Source organism: Labrus mixtus, chromosome 17 (assembly GCF_963584025.1).
Source record: "Labrus mixtus chromosome 17, fLabMix1.1, whole genome shotgun sequence".
Taxonomy (NCBI): Eukaryota; Metazoa; Chordata; class Actinopteri; order Labriformes; family Labridae; genus Labrus; species Labrus mixtus.
Window position 1 is genome coordinate 119,538 of NC_083628.1, and position 20,000 is coordinate 139,537.

A 20,000-nucleotide genomic window follows, 5' to 3' on the forward strand; every position below is an offset into this window, starting at 1 on the left:
CAGTCACCATGGTTACTCACTCTCACCTGCCTGCTGCTTTGTAACGTCGTTTAGTGTAATCCCTATAGGTTCAGTTATCACAATAGGTGAGCTTCAGGTGGAGAAGCTTGATAGTAACTTTTAAAAACTGAGAGAGAGCAGAAAACACAGACAGCAACATTTTAAACACCGGGGTTATATCTCTCCTCACTGTCTGTCTGAGCTCCTCTCTGTCTGTAAATTTAACCATGCAAATAATTTGACTGCTGATCACGCCGCGTTGGTTAGAGAAAATATCAGAACAGTTGCATATAACCGGGATGGAGTTGTTTTTGCGGACTTTACTTTTAAGTTTTTCACCGCTGCGGAGCAAAAAAGGAGGGAGGATGAGATCCGTCTGTGTCGCAGCATAAACTGCAGCATGAGAGAATAAACACATTAGCCCGGTTCTACGAGCTCTCTGCTTTGGCAGATCGTCAGCAAGTTAAAATCCTTCACCATCTAAGATCGTTATATCGCCCACCACTAGTGGATAGAGTCAGAAATCAGAGAGAGAGAGAGAGGGGAATGACATGCGGGAAAGGAGCCACAGGTCGGATTTGAAACTGGGCAGCCCGCTTGGCGGTCTACAGCCTCCATACATGGGGCGCTCGCACTAACCACTGGGCCACCGGTGCCCCTCAAGCTGCCCTTCTAATGAGCTTTTTGAGCCTATTGGCGTAGTTTGTCGTCATGCTGCTGCCCTGACACCAACGTCTAGAAGAGCACAGTCGATTTGAAGCCTGAGTGGCGTCCCCCGTCTGTCCCTGCAGGGGGCGCTGGAGTCCCATCGATGGCGTCCCCCGTCTGTTCCTGCAGGGGGCGCTGGAGTCCCATCGATGGCGTCCCCCGTCTGTCCCTGCAGGGGGCGCTGGAGTCCCATCGATGGCGGTCTCCATGCTGGAAATGCTGTCTCAGTCTAACTTTCAGTCAACCTAACGACAGGCTGAGAGCTGGAGCTGAGGCGGGTTTTAAACCTCCTGACAAACTGTTACACCAAATATTGACGTGTTGCTGCTGAGCGTGCCGTCTGACTCTGACATGAGACGGAAGACAAATAGACGACCAGTCAGGGAACAGGGACGAGTAATTATGGTGACACAACGAGGACAAAAACATCCAGACTGCTCTTTTATAATTATAGGTATCAAAGAAACCAAACAGGAGATTGAATCATCCATTAACACATACTGAAGCAAAACCTAAAACATCAACTACACTGAAGGCAAGAATTAAAAAACAGATCTGAATCAGTGAGCTGTGTAGAGAGTGAGATGATAAAGGTATCTTACTATCTGATCATTAAGGAAACATGTTGAAGTGCTGGCTTCTCTGACAACAATGCAGCAGCCAGTATGTCCTCCTTCTAACTTTAGATTCTGCTCCTGAATGCTCTGGATTTGTTTGGACCAGAGAAGGTAGGCGCCCCCACACGGCCGTTTTGGATGCCCCTCTGTTTGTCAGATATGAGAGCAGTTATCAGGTCAACAGGTGTTGCAGCGATGGAAGCGGTCAAGAGAAGTGGTTCAGATAGAAGTGATTGTACCCGACCTAAAAAGCCTCTGCATGTTTCTAATAAGCTCCACGAGCAGAAACGTGCTCAAACTAGGATCAATATTGGAGATGCTTTTGAAAAATGGAGAGAGGTTAGAACACAGAAAGGTTTACAGACCCATGCAGAGCTGGATAAACACTGAAGCTTCAGAGTCCACCACATGGTGACCTGTGTGAGCATGGACTCTAGAGAGGAGGGGGGGGGGGGGGAGACAGCTCTCTATGATGTTTAGAATTCAGGCTGCAGTACTCATTTTAACCACTAGGGGTCAGAGTTACATACTGCTCCTTTAAAGGTGACAACATGAAGATTCTCCTCGAGATTAAAAACGTTAAAGAAAATGTTCTTTCCTTCTAAACCTGTAATCATTTCATTGACTGACTCTGAACTGTGTTCGTCTTCAATGAGGCAGAAGTCAGCACGCCGCTCTTTGTGGTGCGGCCTGTCGTCTCCAGGTGGCGTCTTCACGCCGCCAGGAGCTGAGGAATGCTGCTCTCTCTCTAGTCACTGCTGTACAGGTGAAGCAGGAGACGACACACAACTCGTCAGTTGAAGTTGTGACATTTCTTCAGACTTCAGTACGAGTGACATCAGGACGGAGCGTTCACTTTTAACAGAGGAAGTCGGAGAGGAGCGGAGGAGTTCAGCTGGTCTGTGATGATCCCGCGCAGCGCTGACCTGATGACGCTTCTTCAAATGATGATCCTCTGTCTTCTAACTGTGCACCTCAAGGAACTTGGTCAAAACAAAATAAGCAAATAATAACAACCGGATGTATGACGGCCAAGAGACTGAGTGCTAGCCACTGGAAAGAAACAGGAAAACTGAATCATGATCTATGGCTACATACATTTCTGGAGACTGTTTCAATGGAAGGTGCAGCCTCTAACCTGGTTGACGAATGCAAGGAAGACCAACACATATGGAAAGACATTTTGGACATTATAAAGACTGGAAAAAAAAAACACACTCCAAAGACAGACAGAGCAAGCTACGTAACCAGAAAATAATAAAATAATAAAGTACACCCTCTCTTCACCCCTCTGTAGCTATATGATATATACTTCCTGTGACCTCGTTTGTGTTTTGTTGTTGTTCTCTGCCTGGTTTTTTTGTTTTTCGTCAGATGTTGCAATTGTCTGTTAAAATGTTAATGCATACTGTCTTTAAAGCTGAACTTAAATAAAGAACTTTAAATTAAAAAAAATGATTCTCCTCTGAAGAGTCTCTAAAGGTGTGTATACCTGTGTACCAGCTGTGACGACAAATGTCCCCCTGGTGGACAAATAAAGTATTGACTGTCATCTTCGTCCTCAGTATGGTCAGTAAACAGGTCGTGACTCTCGCCTGTTCGATCGGCTCAGAGTTCTTCCTCATGTCCTTCACCGTTTTGTGAAAACTAAAAGTTTCATAGAAAGTTGTGTTGACATTAAAGGAGCACTATGTAGATTTGGAGGGGACATTTGAAAGTTGGAGAAGAGAAACAATTCTATGCCATATTTCCTGAAGTGAATAAACAAACTTTCATCAAAGAAAAAAAAAAAATTGGTCCCTGAACTGTTTAGAGCTAAAAAGCTACCAGGAGAGTTACAGCCCCCACCCCACCATAACTCATTTATCTTCAGTGATCCAGGGACAACATGTTCCTCTGAGGACAGTTTGTATATAGAGTTGTGAACATATACAACAGAATCTGTACATTTCTCCAACTTTAAAACGTCTCTACCAAAACTCCAGAGTGCACCTTTAAAGGGCGACGCCATGGCAGTGATGGCGGCTTGTTAATCCTGTTTCTGGATTAATCGATAATATAATTCATTTTAAAAAATCAAGTAAATACTGAGAAACTTTTATCTTCACTGAGCTCATTAGTGAACCTTTACTGTCAAACAGAAAGTGGAGAGTACTGCAGAACATTTATGACCTGATGAGTTATTAAACTGTGAGTGACGCTCTCACCGCCTTCTGTCAAACACCTTCATTAAGACAAACACGTCACCTGCAGGTCTGTTGTTTTTATTAGTAAAAGGTTCAGTTCAGTCTCTCAGCTGGTGCTGTGGCGCCCTCCTGTGGCGGTGGTGGGCTGCTGCAGATGAACAAGGGGCATGTGTTGATGTTCGAGTCCTCCTCTTTACCTTCGTCACCGCTCATCTTCATTTGCTTTTTGTGACGTCTGCAGAGAAAAGAGAGCAGAGTTCATCATGTGTTACAAACAACAGACGACACATCAGACTTCAGTTTGTCATAAGATAAAGAGAAACTTTATTGATCCCCATGGGGGGAAAGTTTGCATTACAGCAGCTCAAGAAAACAGGAATATAATTATTAAAAATCAAACATATTTACATCAGTTAAATAAAAAAAATACAATAATAAAAAAATAGCTTCCTCCCTCCAGGTGGGGAGGGAGTCTTTGACCCAGGATGAAGGAGTTTAAGTCTCTGTGTTTTGTCCACAGTGAGGGTAAGATGGACATCGTGCTGAAGAGCGAGCTGAGCCTGAAGGTTTACCGCTCAGTCCTCACCCTGTGGTCACGAGCTGTGAGTCGAGACTGAAAGAATGAGATCACAGATACAAGCATCTGAAATGAGTTTCCTCTGGACTCAGACTTAGAGAGAGGGGGAGGAGCTTAGACATTCAGGGGGAGGAGCTTGGAGTAGAGCCACTACTCCTTCACATTGAAAGGAGCCAGGTGAGGTGGTTCAGGTATCTGATCAGGATCCTCCTGGACACCCCCCTTTGGAGGTTTTTTTCTGGGGGAAGCCCAACTGGGAGGAGACCCCCGGGGTAGACCCAGAGCTCACTGGAGGGATTCTAAATCTCCATCCTGTCCTGGGAACGCCTCAGAGTTCAACAGCTGGAAGATGTCGCTGTGAGAGGGAGTCTGGGTCGACTTCTAATGAGACCTGACCTCAGATCAGAGGAAGAAAACAGACAGATTAAAGGGGCCTTTAAGTTTTTGTGAAAATTTAAAAACCTGTCTCCTTGTCTCCTCCTCTTCCTGCCTCCTAGTCTCCTCCTCTTCCTGCACCGGCCTCCTCGTCTCCTCCTCTTCCTGCTCCGGCCTCCTCGTCTCCTCCTCTTCCTTCACCGGCCTCCTCGTCTCCTCCTCTTCCTGCACCGGCCTCCTCGTCTCCTCCTCTTCCTGCCTCCTCGTCTCCTCCTCTTCCTGCTCCGGCCTCCTCGTCTCCTCCTCTTCCTTCAACGGCCTCCTCGTCTCCTCCTCTTCCTGCACCTGCCTCCTCGTCTCCTCCTCTTCCTGCTCCGGCCTCCTCGTCTCCTCCTCTTCCTGCTCCGGCCTCCTCGTCTCCTCCTCTTCCTTCACCGGCCTCCTCGTCTCCTCCTCTTCCTGCTCCGGCCTCCTCGTCTCCTCCTCTTCCTTCACCGGCCTCCTCGTCTCCTCCTCTTCCTGCTCCGGCCTCCTCGTCTCCTCCTCTTCCTGCTCCGGCCTCCTCGTCTCCTCCTCTTCCTGCACCGGCCTCCTCATCTCCTCCTCTTCCTGCACCGGCCTCCTCGTCTCCTCCTCTTCCTGCTCCGGCCTCCTCGTCTCCTCCTCTTCCTGCACCGGCCTCCTCGTCTCCTCCTCTTCCTGCACCAGCCTCCTCGTCTCCTCCTCTTCCTGCCTCCTCGTCTCCTCCTCTTCCTGCACCTGCCTCCTCGTCGTCTCTTTTAAACTCAGAACACGGTAAACCGTCTCTCACCGCAGCCGTACAGCCGTGCGACTCTCTCGATGTCTCTCTCCTCTTCCTGCACCGGCCTCCTCATCTCCTCCTCTTCCTGCCTCCTCGTCTCCTCCTCTTCCTGCCTCCTCGTCTCCTCCTCTTCCTGCACCGGCCTCCTCGTCTCCTCCTCTTCCTGCACCGGCCTCCTCGTCTCCTCCTCTTCCTTCACCAGCCTCCTCGTCTCCTCCTCTTCCTGCCTCCTCGTCTCCTCCTCTTCCTGCTCCGGCCTCCTCGTCTCCTCCTCTTCCTGCACCTGCCTCCTCGTCTCCTCCTCTTCCTTCACCAGCCTCCTCGTCTCCTCCTCTTCCTGCCTCCTCGTCTCCTCCTCTTCCTGCTCTGGCCTCCTCGTCTTCCTGCACCTGCCTCCTCGTCTCCTCCTCTTCCTGCTCCGGCCTCCTCGTCTCCTCCTCTTCCTGCTCCGGCCTCCTCGTCTCCTCGTCTTCCTGCTCCGGCCTCCTCGTCTCCTCCTCTTCCTGCACCGGCCTCCTCATCTCCTCCTCTTCCTGCACCGGCCTCCTCGTCTCCTCCTCTTCCTGCTCCGGCCTCCTCGTCTCCTCGTCTTCCTGCTCCGGCCTCCTCGTCTCCTCCTCTTCCTGCTCCGGCCTCCTCGTCTCCTCCTCTTCCTGCACCAGCCTCCTCGTCTCCTCCTCTTCCTGCCTCCTCGTCTCCTCCTCTTCCTGCACCTGCCTCCTCGTCTCCTCCTCTTCCTGCACCGGCCTCCTCGTCTCCTCCTCTTCCTTCACCAGCCTCCTCGTCTCCTCCTCTTCCTGCCTCCTCGTCTCCTCCTCTTCCTGCTCCGGCCTCCTCGTTTCCTCCTCTTCCTGCACCTGCCTCCTCGTCTCCTCCTCTTCCTTCACCAGCCTCCTCGTCTCCTCCTCTTCCTGCCTCCTCGTCTCCTCCTCTTCCTGCTCTGGCCTCCTCGTCTCCTCCTCTTCCTGCACCTGCCTCCTCGTCTCCTCCTCTTCCTGCTCCGGCCTCCTCGTCTCCTCCTCTTCCTGCTCCGGCCTCCTCGTCTCCTCCTCTTCCTGCTCCGGCCTCCTCGTCTCCTCGTCTTCCTGCTCCGGCCTCCTCGTCTCCTCCTCTTCCTGCACCGGCCTCCTCATCTCCTCCTCTTCCTGCACCGGCCTCCTCGTCTCCTCCTCTTCCTGCTCCGGCCTCCTCGTCTCCTCCTCTTCCTGCACCTGCCTCCTCGTCTCCTCCTCTTCCTTCACCAGCCTCCTCGTCTCCTCCTCTTCCTGCCTCCTCGTCTCCTCCTCTTCCTGCTCTGGCCTCCTCGTCTCCTCGTCTTCCTGCACCTGCCTCCTCGTCTCCTCCTCTTCCTGCTCCGGCCTCCTCGTCTCCTCCTCTTCCTGCTCCGGCCTCCTCGTCTCCTCGTCTTCCTGCTCCGGCCTCCTCGTCTCCTCCTCTTCCTGCACCGGCCTCCTCATCTCCTCCTCTTCCTGCACCGGCCTCCTCGTCTCCTCGTCTTCCTGCACCGGCCTCCTCATCTCCTCCTCTTCCTGCTCCGGCCTCCTCGTCTCCTCCTCTTCCTGCTCCGGCCTCCTCGTCTCCTCGTCTTCCTGCTCCGGCCTCCTCGTCTGCTCCTCTTCCTGCACCGGCCTCCTCGTCTCCTCCTCTTCCTGCTCCGGCCTCCTCGTCTCCTCCTCTTCCTGCACCGGCCTCCTCGTCTCCTCCTCTTCCTGCTCCGGCCTCCTCGTCTCCTCCTCTTCCTGCCTCCTCGTCTCCTCCTCTTCCTGCTCCGGCCTCCTCGTCTCCTCCTCTTCCTGCACCGGCCTCCTCGTCTCCTCCTCTTCCTGCTCCGGCCTCCTCGTCTCCTCCTCTTCCTGCTCCGGCCTCCTCGTCTCCTCCTCTTCCTGCTCCGGCCTCCTCGTCTCCTCCTCTTCCTGCACCAGCCTCCTCGTCTCCTCCTCTTCCTGCTCCGGCCTCCTCGTCTCCTCCTCTTCCTGCACCTGCCTCCTCGTCTCCTCCTCTTCCTTCACCAGCCTCCTCGTCTCCTCCTCTTCCTGCCTCCTCGTCTCCTCCTCTTCCTGCTCTGGCCTCCTCGTCTTCCTGCACCTGCCTCCTCGTCTCCTCCTCTTCCTGCTCCGGCCTCCTCGTCTCCTCCTCTTCCTGCTCCGGCCTCCTCGTCTCCTCGTCTTCCTGCTCCGGCCTCCTCGTCTCCTCCTCTTCCTGCACCGGCCTCCTCATCTCCTCCTCTTCCTGCACCGGCCTCCTCGTCTCCTCCTCTTCCTGCTCCGGCCTCCTCGTCTCCTCGTCTTCCTGCTCCGGCCTCCTCGTCTCCTCCTCTTCCTGCTCCGGCCTCCTCGTCTCCTCCTCTTCCTGCACCAGCCTCCTCGTCTCCTCCTCTTCCTGCCTCCTCGTCTCCTCCTCTTCCTGCACCTGCCTCCTCGTCTCCTCCTCTTCCTGCACCGGCCTCCTCGTCTCCTCCTCTTCCTTCACCAGCCTCCTCGTCTCCTCCTCTTCCTGCCTCCTCGTCTCCTCCTCTTCCTGCTCCGGCCTCCTCGTTTCCTCCTCTTCCTGCACCTGCCTCCTCGTCTCCTCCTCTTCCTTCACCAGCCTCCTCGTCTCCTCCTCTTCCTGCCTCCTCGTCTCCTCCTCTTCCTGCTCTGGCCTCCTCGTCTCCTCCTCTTCCTGCACCTGCCTCCTCGTCTCCTCCTCTTCCTGCTCCGGCCTCCTCGTCTCCTCCTCTTCCTGCTCCGGCCTCCTCGTCTCCTCCTCTTCCTGCTCCGGCCTCCTCGTCTCCTCGTCTTCCTGCTCCGGCCTCCTCGTCTCCTCCTCTTCCTGCACCGGCCTCCTCATCTCCTCCTCTTCCTGCACCGGCCTCCTCGTCTCCTCCTCTTCCTGCTCCGGCCTCCTCGTCTCCTCCTCTTCCTGCACCTGCCTCCTCGTCTCCTCCTCTTCCTTCACCAGCCTCCTCGTCTCCTCCTCTTCCTGCCTCCTCGTCTCCTCCTCTTCCTGCTCTGGCCTCCTCGTCTCCTCGTCTTCCTGCACCTGCCTCCTCGTCTCCTCCTCTTCCTGCTCCGGCCTCCTCGTCTCCTCCTCTTCCTGCTCCGGCCTCCTCGTCTCCTCGTCTTCCTGCTCCGGCCTCCTCGTCTCCTCCTCTTCCTGCACCGGCCTCCTCATCTCCTCCTCTTCCTGCACCGGCCTCCTCGTCTCCTCGTCTTCCTGCACCGGCCTCCTCATCTCCTCCTCTTCCTGCTCCGGCCTCCTCGTCTCCTCCTCTTCCTGCTCCGGCCTCCTCGTCTCCTCGTCTTCCTGCTCCGGCCTCCTCGTCTGCTCCTCTTCCTGCACCGGCCTCCTCGTCTCCTCCTCTTCCTGCTCCGGCCTCCTCGTCTCCTCCTCTTCCTGCACCGGCCTCCTCGTCTCCTCCTCTTCCTGCTCCGGCCTCCTCGTCTCCTCCTCTTCCTGCCTCCTCGTCTCCTCCTCTTCCTGCTCCGGCCTCCTCGTCTCCTCCTCTTCCTGCACCGGCCTCCTCGTCTCCTCCTCTTCCTGCTCCGGCCTCCTCGTCTCCTCCTCTTCCTGCTCCGGCCTCCTCGTCTCCTCCTCTTCCTGCTCCGGCCTCCTCGTCTCCTCCTCTTCCTGCACCAGCCTCCTCGTCTCCTCCTCTTCCTGCCTCCTCGTCTCCTCCTCTTCCTGCACCTGCCTCCTCGTCGTCTCTTTTAAACTCAGAACACGGTAAACCGTCTCTCACCGCAGCCGTACAGCCGTGCGACTCTCTCGATGTCTCTCTCCGTCAGTCTGTCTCTCTGTCCCATCCTCATCTTCGTCTCCTCACCTTTTGACACGATGGTGGGCAGACGGTTGGCCGAGAAAAAGGCACTGAAAAAAAAAAACACAGACAAATTGAAACTGAGCGACGAGGACAGAAGACAGAAACTCTCTTCCTGTCTTTGTTGTCGGACGCTACCTGCCGTAGTGCATGATGGAGGTGATGTCATAGGGAAGTCCAAACGTCTCTCCAGATTTCTTCTGGAAGTTCCTCTCCATCCCTGAAACACAAACATGAGGAATCAGTGAAACAAACGGAGATCAGGTGATCCAGCTCGGCCCTGCGACGTTTGACCGTCTCTGTTCTCACCTGTATCCTCTGTGGGAGGAGCTTAATGTCTCAGCAGTTTATTAAAAGACTGAAGCTAAGAAAAGAAAAAGAATAGCTTGGCCTCTCCCTCCATCCCCCTGTCTGTTGATGTCTTAGTATTTTGCTTGTCCCTCTATTGCACCTAATAAAAACAAATAAAAAGACTGAAGCTGAATCTTTCATTATGAAATAGGAAGCCGCTGCTCCTCCTCTTCCTCTTGCACATTTTGGGAAATGTGATTCTATTTGCTTTTCACTTCAGAGTTTTCTGCTCGTTTCCATCAGACTTTGGACGATTAGTTTCCATAAAAAGATGGAGGCCGGCCGAGCAGACGGTCAGCCACTCGTGTTTGTTCACCAGAGGTGTCAAGTCATTTACGTAAGTAGAAATTTTGGGTATCTATACTTTACTGGAGTAATTAGTTTTCAGCCGACTTTCTACTCCTTACATTTTAAAAATAGCCTCATTACTCCTATTTCATTCCGGATTGTCATCGTTCAAAAATACACAAAAAAAAATAAAAACCTATCCAGATAAATCGCTGTCGGGATAGAGTGAATCTGATTGTGGTTGGATGAGAAGTATAAACATGTACCATTCTGACACCCTATTGGTTTGTACGCGATCCCTCACACCTGCACATGACACAAATCACGTCACACTTATAGGCAACTAGTCATCATATCTTCAGCTGTTTTTGCTGTGCAAAAATTCAAAGTCCACGGAAACACAGCTTCTCCTACGTCCTCCTGTTAGCTGTAGCATTAGCTGCATGTAACGCTCGGTTCTAGCCCCCCTCCATACAAATTTGTCAGTGTGAGATCACTGATCTAAGCCCATTGGCTCGTTGTGGCCCTGCAGCTCATGTTGAAATTTCCGAGAAGCGTGCTGAGCAACTGACCAATAACAACAGAGCGGATCTGCAGACCAATCAGAGCAGACTTGGCCCACGTGGGGTCTAACAGTGTGGGCTCAGCAGAGTGTAGCTGACGGACTCAGAGCGGAGAGGGAGCAAGGAGGAGCAGTACATGAAAACAGACACTTTTTAGAACTTTATCTATTGTGAACGTACAAAAGTAGGAACATAGATTAAATATATGAACCCCAAAAAGGGCAGAATATGGGCTCTTTAACATTTTAATATAACATTATAGTCATTATGGCCTTTAGAAAAAAAAAAATTTGGGGAGGTGGGGTAGAGCACTATAGACCCCTGTGGTGCAGCCTAAGCTTTTGTCCCCTAACATTACTTTTACTTTAGTAAAAAGCTTAAGTTGATACTTCTACAGAAGTCTTTTTTAAACCCTAGTATCTGAACTTCTACCTGAGTAATGAATGTGAATACTCCTGACACCTCAGAAAACTCTCCCTGGATTCTTTTGAAGGAAACTTAAAGTCTCTCTGAGCATCTCAGATGAGTTATCTTTAGATCTGCAGAGTCCCTCTGCACCTTTAAGAAAAAGCTAAAGACCCAGCCTGAAGTCTGAATGACTCATAGGCACAAAACATTTCAGAATGGCTCCAGAAGATTGCTTCTCCCATCAGCCTTGAAACAGGCTGTAAATGTAATCCTGAGTGCAAAAGTGACCAATCAGAGCACATCCTCTAAAAGAGGTTGTTTTTATGACTGACAGGCTCAGATTGTTACTCAACACTACAGGAAGAATCCTCACAGAGACGCCTCTTGGTAAAGGGAAACCCATTTAAAACATCATGTCTAAACTGAAAACTTCTATAACGCTCTAACACCAGGATGTAAACAAGCAGTGAACCAAGAGCATCTCGTAGGAGCAGTTTGTCAGAGTTTAGATCTATAAAATGGAGATAGAGTCAGAGTCGGCTGTGTCAGGTTTAACTGGGATATCAACCGGAGGGATCTGCAGAGTCCCTCTGCACCTTTAAGAAAAAGCTAAAGACCCAGCTCTTTATGAATACCTACTAACTTAATGATGATGGTCTCCATATTATTGATGATGATGATGGTAATGACGATGGTTTTTGTTTGATAACGACGACTTATAAGATGGTTTCTATACTGATTAGAGCTCTCAAGAACTGCCCTCAATGTTGTGGTTTGCCTCTGGTCACTTCCTGTCAGCACCTGTGTGTCCAATCAGACTCAAAGCTGATCGTTTGCTCTTACTGACATTGTTCCCTTTTTTCTAGATCCTTGCTTGTGTTGTTCTTACTCTCTGATGTACGTCGCTTTGGAGAAAAGAGTCTGATAAGAGAATTGTAGAATTGTGTATCTCAAACTCTCTGTAACCATCGGAGGGTTTGGTGCGTCAGTGGTCACCTGACATGATGTTGTGCGACATGACGGTGATGTGTTCCTCTCGGTCCATCCTCGTGTGCTCGTGGTGGAAGCCCAGAGCGTGGAGAATCTCATGGGCGATGTTACCCACAATGCACGGCGGCCCCACAAACACAGGTTGCTCTCCTCCCCTGAAGCCCACGTACGACGCACAGCTGGAACAACAAACAGCTTTTTAATGTCACAGTTCATCGTCTGTGAGTAAAGTGACAGTGATGATGTCATACGGCGTCTGACCCTTTGCTGTCTTTGAACAGCAGGTAGTTCGTCTCAGACGTTCGCTCGTGAAACGACAAACACGTGTGTTCGGACAACATCGCCATCCCAGACAGGATGTCCTTCGTCCTGTGGGCTGGAAGAAAAAAAACAACAACAACAAACACGGTCTCCACGGCGATACAGACGACCGACAGTGAAGCTGCGTCAGGATTTCAGACCGCCGTCCTACCTAGCTCCTCATTGATGACGTATGCGATGTCGTGCGTCGGCCACACGGACTGCACGGCGTTCCTGTCGTTCTGAGGGGACAGAAAGAGAAACATGCTCACTTTACTCTCCTCATCACTGACTCTGACCCGGCTGTCAGATCCTCATAAGCTCCCTACATGGTCCCCTAAGAGTCCAGTGGTGCAAAGTTACCGTCTAATTAAATAAAAGGTCCAATCAGTGAGCTGTGTAGAGAGTGAGATGATAAAGGTATCTTACTATCTGATCATTAAGGAAACATGTTGAAGTGCTGGCTTCTCTAACAACAATGCAGCAGCCAGTATGTCCTCCTTCTAACTTTAGATTCTGCTCCTGAATGCTCTGGATTTGTTTGGACCAGAGAAGGTAGGCGCTTTTAAGACACACCCCCACACGGCCGTTTTGGACGCCCCTCGGTTTACCAGATATGAGAGCAGTTATCAGGTCAACAGGTGTTGCAGCGATGGAAGCGGGCAAGAGAAGTGGTTCAGATAGAAGTGATTGTACCCGACCTAAAAAGCCTCTGCATGTTTCTAATAAGCTCCACGAGCAGAAACGTGCTCAAACTAGGATCAATATTGGAGATGCTTTTGAAAAATGGAGAGAGGTTAGAACACAGAAAGGTTTACAGACCCATGCAGAGCTGGATAAACACTGAAGCTTCAGAGTCCACCACATGGTGACCTGTGTGAGCATGGACTCTAGAGAGGGGGGGGGGGACAGCTCTCTATGATGTTTAGAATTTAGACTGCAGTACTCATTTTAAACACTAGGGGGCAGAGTTACATACTGCTCCTTTAAACACATCACATGTTTCTATATCAGAAAAAGGTCGGTGTCAGTTATTTTTATTACATTCATTCTTGTAATTTTAGTCATCAAAATGTGAAAATCTTTCATCCTTAAATAACTAAAAGAAGTGTATTGGGGGGGGGGGGAGACAGCTCTCTATGATGTTTAGAATTTAGACTGCAGTACCCATTTTAAACACTAGGGGTCAGAGTTACATATCGCTCCTTTAAAAGTGACAACATGAAGATTCACTGAGTTTTTACCATTGTTCTCGAGATTAAACATGTTAAAGTTTCTTCTAACCCAGTGGTTCTCAAACTATGGTACTCGTGTCCAAATTTTAGTCTATTATACTGTTGGCTATATTAGGCTATGCATTTTAATAAAAACACTGCAAAAAAAAGAGATAAACACCGATGCTCCTCCTCCTCCTCTCTACAACTGGGTTTGTTTCCCCGACATAGAGGAAATCATTGACCAACACACACGCCAAAAACAACAACAACACGGCTATCTATGGGCATGACAAACTATATAGCCTACAAAAATAACTGCAGAACTCCATAAGAGATGCAGCGGCGAACAAACAAATAGATGAACAAATGATCGATCGGCACCTTGGACAGCGCCGCGGCACGTCATGCTCAAACCTGCTGCACAAGTGCTCAACCTGTACGGTGCACTTCCCACTCAGGGTGCCTGCACCCCTTGCAGGAGACAGTGGTCATGTTTTTCTTGCAGTGCGTGTTTGTCTGACACTGCCTCCTTCTCAGCTCTTGTGGATGCTGTGGCTCAGTGGGCACCGACGTCAGACTGGCCTTGACACGCAGTTCTTGGCGGTTCTAGTGTGAACACTCCTCAGGAGTCGAGAGGGATTTTTTTTAAAAAGACAGTTTTGCTATGTTGAACGCAGAGACTTATAATACAGTCTCTCTCTCTATCACCCGCTCTCTCTCTCTCTCTCTCTCAGCAATTTTATGAATAAATGAAAAATTAAATGAGAACAGGTCGGAAATATACTTGGGCCCAGGTATCGTGTTTGTGTGGGAAACAGTGGAGATTAAATATTCTCAAACAGGTTGTTGGTATAAAGTTGTCATTTTTATTGTGCTGCACTTTTTTTTGATTTGGGTAAGTGTCAGAGTTGTGTTAGTTTAAGTGTCAGTTCTAACCCTTAGTAGTCCTATAGTGTGGCTGCCAACAGTCAATAATAAATAACCTCCTGCGTAAAATGTGTGTAGAAAATAGGCCTACGGTGTATTTTAACCATAATGGTGGTACTTGGAGAGCCAAATATTTTCGGAGGTGGTACGCAGTCTAAAAAGTTTGAGAACCACTGATCTAAACCTACCGATGTCCAAACAAATCCAGAGCATTCAGGAGCAGAATCTAAAGTTAGAAGGAGGACATACTGGCTGCTGCATTGTTGTCAGAGAAGTCAACATGTTTCCTTGATGTTTAATTAAAGGTCACTTACTGACAGCAGGAGGTCTCCCTCGGTCAGCGCGTAGTCTCTGCTCATCAGCTCTGTGAGAAGAAAATAAGAAGAAACAACAAAAACTCAATGAACATGTTCCTTCCTGTACGACCTTTTCTTCTCACCTGCAGATCTGATGCAGGTGAAGAAACCTCACTCGTCTGAACACTCAGAGAGACGACTCACCGTCTAAAGTCTCGGGGTTTTTCTTCATATACTCCAACGCTTTGATGAACCCGTCTTCCTGCGACGCTGCAAGAACACACACAGGTGTTCAGTAAAAGAACACACACACCTCACATATGTAAACATCTTGATCATACCTTTTGTGGTCTCTTGAATGGGACCAGCGTTGACTGAAACACATGACAGAACAAATCAAACGTTTGCTTTTGCAGGAACTGAAAGGTCGCTCTCGTTTTCTTTCTTACCATTTTGAAGGTGTGGAACAAAGAGAAGAGCAGAGAGGAGCAGCTGCAGCATGATCTCAGACAGACTGAAGCTTCTGAGTCCTCCCACCTTGTTAGGATCATTTAAATCACCTGTGAGCTGCAGCTGCTGAGAGGAGGAAACATTTAGACTGAGGGCTGTAGAGAGCAGAGGGTGCTGCGGCAGGAGATGAGGATGTGTTAGACATCATTTAACATTTGGTACACAGCTGAATTGTTAGTAATCCTTTGGGCATTGCAGTGGAAAGTCGATGTAAAACCAGACTCAGAGGAGGGAGATCGACCTCCCGACCTGATCTAGTTCAGGACATTTAAACGACTTTCTTTGGAGTTGATAAACTGAACCGTGGAGCTGGACTAGTCTGGGGTCATGGCCGGGTGAAGAAGTCGCAGACAGGATTTCAAAATCAGCTTTAAAACGAGTTCAGATAGAGGTAAAGGTTCCACTTAGAAAAACTGAATACAGGAGCAAAGTCAGGGAAGGTCTTGAGCGGGGAGGGCAAGAAACTTGGGAGAAGGAAAAGAGGGCGACATATTTTAAAGGAGACATATTATGAATAATCCACTTTGTGTGTTTGAACATATATCTGTGTAACCTGAGAATCTACTGACCCACAACATGTGAAATAAACCATCCAGTCCTTTGTTTGTGGTCTGCATAAGTCTTACAACACAGAGAACAATGCTCTGTTTCAAATGTGCTCTCCTTGTGATGTCACAGTGGGATTCTGGTAAAAACAAAAAAAATCCCCTCCCCTGGTATCTCCACCCATGGACTCCAGATACATATTTATATTTAATCTACCTGTGGAGGGCAGCAACACGCCGAGATGCGTCTAAACTGCTGTAATAACTAAAAGAAGAAGGAATCATTTATTATATTTCAGAGGGAAATATTACTATTATATATATATATATGAATATAATATAGTATTAATAAAGGTTAAATACTATATATATATATATATATATATATATATACACACATTTCTACTCATATATCACAACTGTGAAACAAAACAAAACAACATAAAATAGTCAAAAATTTCAGAATAAAAGCTGTTGAAGAAGAAGATGTAACTCAGGGTCTTTATATAGAAAATGTACATTTTATTTTATTTTAATTGACAAAACTTGATTTATAAATAAGGATTTAAATGAGTCATCCGGGACAGACGGTGGCGGTAATGCGCCGGACACTCGCGTTGCTGAGCAGAGCTGGAAGACCGTAGAAGAAGAAGAAACACTTCCGGAATAAATACAAACACATGGGCTGAACTCTCTCTTAGGTAACGATATTTACGCGTTTTAAAATCCTTTGTAACAACATATTCTGATAGAAACATGTGTGTTTAATCACCAGCTGTCCCGTTGTTTCAGCTAACATCACAACTCGACTTATTTATTGAAAAAAAGAAGCTTGAGCTAGCTGCTAGCTGCTACATGCTAACTGACTTTTTATCGGGAAGCATCAGCTGTTGGTTTGTTATTCTTATTAAAATCTTATTCTAGCAGTGTTTTAATGACATTACATTAAAGGAGGCAATGTCAGCTTCACCTGAGCATTGTTACAGATTTATTTGGTTTCATTAGAAAGATTTTACAGAATATTTGACTCAAACTTTCTCCTTTAATCTTCCACAAAAAATAAATAAAATAATTCTAAAAATATTAAAATATGAATGATATAAGAATATTCAAGAACTAATCTATGTCTAACTTTAGTTTGGTTTAGAAAAAATCTCACGAAATTACAAAATTAGCTCCACAAAATGTTTTAAAAATAGAAATAAATTCTTATAGAAATGTATTTTCTTAATTTAACAGAATTATTGTTTATTATTATTATCAGATGATTTTTCTGACTTTATTGTCTCGTACTCATTTTTGTCTGTTTTAAGTTTTTTTTTAACCTGTTGTGATTTATTTACTGATGAGTTTAAAAAATATAAATTCATCTTTAATTAAAATATTTCAGCAGCTAATTAAAAGAATAAGAGAAAACATCTAATTATTCAGCTTCTTAGATGTCTTTGTGTTGTTGTTTATTTCCTTGTCTGTGACAGGAAACTGAATTCCTTTGAAATCTTTGGATTGTGGACCCGGGTTGCCAGGTCTGTGCGACAAAACCTGCAAAATGGCCAATCAAAACCAGCCCAGAATTCAAAACAAGCTCATAAAACCTCTGATTCACCAAACATATAGTCTCTACATCAGCGGTGTCCAAACTTTTTTTCTTGCAGGCCAAAATTGTCGTGTTAGAATCGCTCGCGGGCCACAGGTTTTTTTAAATATAGTTGAAAAGGCTTTGTAGATCAGAATCAAAAGGCTCGCTAAAGAAACCCTTTAATAAAAGAAATCAAATATTTTGATTTCTTCGTTCTACTTTATTTGTTTTTGTCTCAGAGTCTGTAACGTGGTTCATGTTTTTAGAAAAGCTTTCTTCATTTAGCTCAGGTCATTAAATGGTTAAACAACAGTCCGCTTGTTTTCAAAAACTTTACATACGTTTTTTTTCATAGTTTACAAAAAAATTTGGAAAATAGTAAAAGCTGTAGATTTAAAAAAACAACAACAACATGTTACTGAACATTTTCTATTTTAGGAATATTGTTCAGCTCTTGTTAACATGAAAAAGAAAAATAAGATAATGTTTTAATCTTAATCGAGGCCTCGGGACAAAATCTAATGATTCTTCATTTGAAGTCACGGGCCGCAAAAAATCCCCTCAAGGGCCGCAAATGGCCCTCGGGCCGCACTTTGGACACCCCTGATTTAAAGTATAATAGATAAAACATCTACTACCCACAGCAGCTCCTATAAAGTTTCCCAATTCCACAGGAAACCTGCAGACTTCCCCCAAGAATATCTCAAGCCTTCCAAAACCGTCTTTAAAGGCTCAATCAGGTGTGGTGTTGTCTAATCTTTAACCTCACTAAATCTTCCTTTATTGTCTTTCAACAGTCTAGTGTTTAAGGTTTGACCTTTGAACTATTCCACCTGAAATAAACACTTGTTGTTTTCAGTCCGAGGCTGCAGTCATGACGAGGTGGGCGAGAGCCAACAACGTCCACAAACACAAAGAAGCAGAGGCCACTCCATGGAGTCGACTGAAGGCAGCAGGAGGAGGAGGAGGAGGAGGGGGGAGAGGAAGAGGAGGGGGGGGTTACCAAGGTAGATCTGGAGGACCCCCAGGTAACAGACAAGGTGACTACCTGAGAGGGACTCAGCCCGGGGGATCAGGTGTGAAGAAACCAAACCGTAAGAAGAAGGACTACGACAACGAGGACGTGAACGGCTTCCTGGAGTTTCTGCAGCAGAGCGGACGGCCGCTGCCCAAAGGAGAGAGGGGGCGGAGGGAGGAGGAACGGGAGGTCAGGGAGGAGGTGGAGACCGCCCTGAAGAAGGACAGAAGAAGAGAGGACCGACGGATAAAGAGGCAGACAGACAAGAAGAGCAACATGGTGAGAGACTTCACATCCTCCATAATAAAGTGAAATCTGAAGCATCGAGCCGGCTTCTGGTTTTAAAGATATTTCAGCGGCTCCTCAGATCGGTTTAGTCCTGGTTCCAGTCCAAGAAGGAGACCTTGATGATGTTTTTAAATCCTGGCCCTCATATTCCCTCCTTTGCTTCCCCCGTCCTTCCTCTCAATCCTTTCCTTGTCTCCTCGTTCCCTCCTCCCTTCCAGCTGTGTTTTAACTGTAGGAAGCCCGGTCACGGTTTGGCCGACTGCCCGGAGGCCGAGCGAGACGAGGAGATGGGCCGAGGGATCTGTTACCGCTGCGGCTCCACCGAGCACGAGATCCAGAAGTGTCGGGCTAAAGTGGACCCGGCTCTGGGTGAGGATCAGAGAACCTGACGCCTGTGACACATTCTGATTCAAACTCTCTTTATTAACAAGTGAATGTTGTTTCAGGGGATTATCCGTACGCTAAGTGTTTCATCTGTGGTCAGACGGGACATCTGTCGCGGGGCTGCCCCGATAATCCCAAAGGACTTTATGCACAAGGTACGAACTGAGATCCACATCGTCACCGCTCACTGATCCCTGTAACCCTCTTGCATCATTATGGACATTTCTGTCCATTTGGTCAAATGTTTCCTCTTCATCTGGTCATCATTTTGTCTGTGAAAGTCTCTCTCTTGACACATTTTGGAATACACATTTTATTTTTTATAATAGTTCAATAGAACACTGAAACATGTTTACGACCCTCTGAAGTCACTAAAAAACTGATATAAAAATAGAACAGATTGATATTTTTTTCTACTTTTTTCCTCATAAATCTCTTAAACAACTTCAGCCCTGCTCAAAACTACCAAACATTAAATCATTAGGAATTTAACCCTTTAAATGCCAGAATCATGTAATCAAACTGGCATTTAAAGGGTTAAATTCCTGATAATTACTCAATATATTATATTATATATATTTTGAGCAGGGCTGAAGTTGTTTAAGAGATTTATGCAGAAAAAAGTATAAAAAAATATCAATCTGTTCTATTTTTATATCAGTTTTTTGGAAGTGATTTTTGTCCTCAGTGACTTCAGAGGGTCGTAAATGAAAGTGATCTGTTAAAATGGTCGTCTGTGTGTTTGCAGGAGGTTGCTGTCGGGTTTGTGGCTCAGTGGAACATTTTCAGAAGGATTGTCCGGAGCACCAAGCTGCAAGTGAGTCTCCTCCGCCTTTAAGCACAGTGTGTTTCTGTTGATCTGTATGGTCATCATTCTTCATCTTCACTTCCTCTTCCTGCAGCTAACTCGGTGACCGTTTCCTGGCTGTCCAACAACATGAGTGCCGACTACGAGGACGTCCACGTTCCCGTGAAGAAAGTCAAACCCAAACAGACTAAAGTGGTGACGTTCTGAGTCACGCCTGAACAGACTGATCAGACACACGCGCGTTCTCCTTGTGTACGTTTGGTGAAGAGCTTCTGAATAAACAGTTTATTTACAGACGTCAACATTTACTGTTTCCTTACAAATGTCCAAACTGGTTATCCCCCCGTGACCTCTGAAAACATCTGTGACCTTTAATAAACATTAACTCTGCAGCTCGAACTCTTTGACGGCCGAGCAGACGCTGCTGGAAACTCTGTTAAAAACTTCAGCCGTTCTTAAACTCT

The 20,000-nt window shown here is 47.7% G+C and overlaps 2 protein-coding genes across 3 annotated transcripts; one reads left to right on the forward strand and one right to left on the reverse strand.

The window, feature by feature from the left end:
* Positions 1 to 3,573: 3,573 nt before the first annotated feature.
* Positions 3,574 to 14,956, reverse strand: LOC132992546 (astacin-like metalloprotease toxin 5). The gene is made up of 10 exons (XM_061061929.1): positions 14,854 to 14,956; positions 14,746 to 14,778; positions 14,609 to 14,674; positions 14,423 to 14,472; positions 12,137 to 12,206; positions 11,926 to 12,040; positions 11,671 to 11,843; positions 9,203 to 9,284; positions 8,987 to 9,114; positions 3,574 to 3,746 (listed from the first exon to the last, which is right to left on the reverse strand). The coding sequence occupies exons 1-10, from the start codon at positions 14,903 to 14,905 to the stop codon at positions 3,727 to 3,729; spliced, it is 789 nt and encodes a 262-aa protein (XP_060917912.1). The 5' UTR covers positions 14,906 to 14,956; the 3' UTR covers positions 3,574 to 3,726.
* Positions 14,957 to 16,053: 1,097 nt separating this feature from the next.
* Positions 16,054 to 19,838, forward strand: zcchc9 (zinc finger, CCHC domain containing 9). 2 transcript variants are annotated; one of them, XM_061061568.1, is made up of 6 exons: positions 16,054 to 16,160; positions 17,898 to 18,335; positions 18,563 to 18,713; positions 18,791 to 18,883; positions 19,477 to 19,545; positions 19,631 to 19,838. In XM_061061568.1, exons 2-6 carry the CDS (start codon positions 17,913 to 17,915, stop codon positions 19,741 to 19,743), a joined length of 849 nt encoding a protein of 282 aa, XP_060917551.1. In that variant the 5' UTR covers positions 16,054 to 16,160; positions 17,898 to 17,912; the 3' UTR covers positions 19,744 to 19,838. The 2 variants fall into 2 exon arrangements, with proteins under 2 accessions (XP_060917551.1, XP_060917550.1); XM_061061567.1 differs by lacking the exon at positions 16,054 to 16,160 and adding an exon at positions 16,819 to 16,985.
* The last annotated feature ends 162 nt before the right edge of the window (positions 19,839 to 20,000 follow it).

Coding starts and splice junctions, on each gene's coding strand:
- LOC132992546 (XM_061061929.1), bottom strand. CDS start 14,905: ATGCTGCAGCTGCTCCTCTCTGCTCTTCTCTTTGTTCCACACCTTCAA. Junction 12,041..12,136: donor CGTCATCAATGAGGAGCTAG/GTAGGACGGCGG, acceptor TTTTTCTTCCAG/CCCACAGGACGAAGGACATC. Junction 11,844..11,925: donor CTGTTCAAAGACAGCAAAGG/GTCAGACGCCGT, acceptor TTGTTGTTCCAG/CTGTGCGTCGTACGTGGGCT.
- zcchc9 (XM_061061568.1), top strand. CDS start 17,913: ATGACGAGGTGGGCGAGAGCCAACAACGTCCACAAACACAAAGAAGCA. Junction 18,884..19,476: donor CAAAGGACTTTATGCACAAG/GTACGAACTGAG, acceptor GTGTGTTTGCAG/GAGGTTGCTGTCGGGTTTGT. Junction 19,546..19,630: donor TCCGGAGCACCAAGCTGCAA/GTGAGTCTCCTC, acceptor CTCTTCCTGCAG/CTAACTCGGTGACCGTTTCC.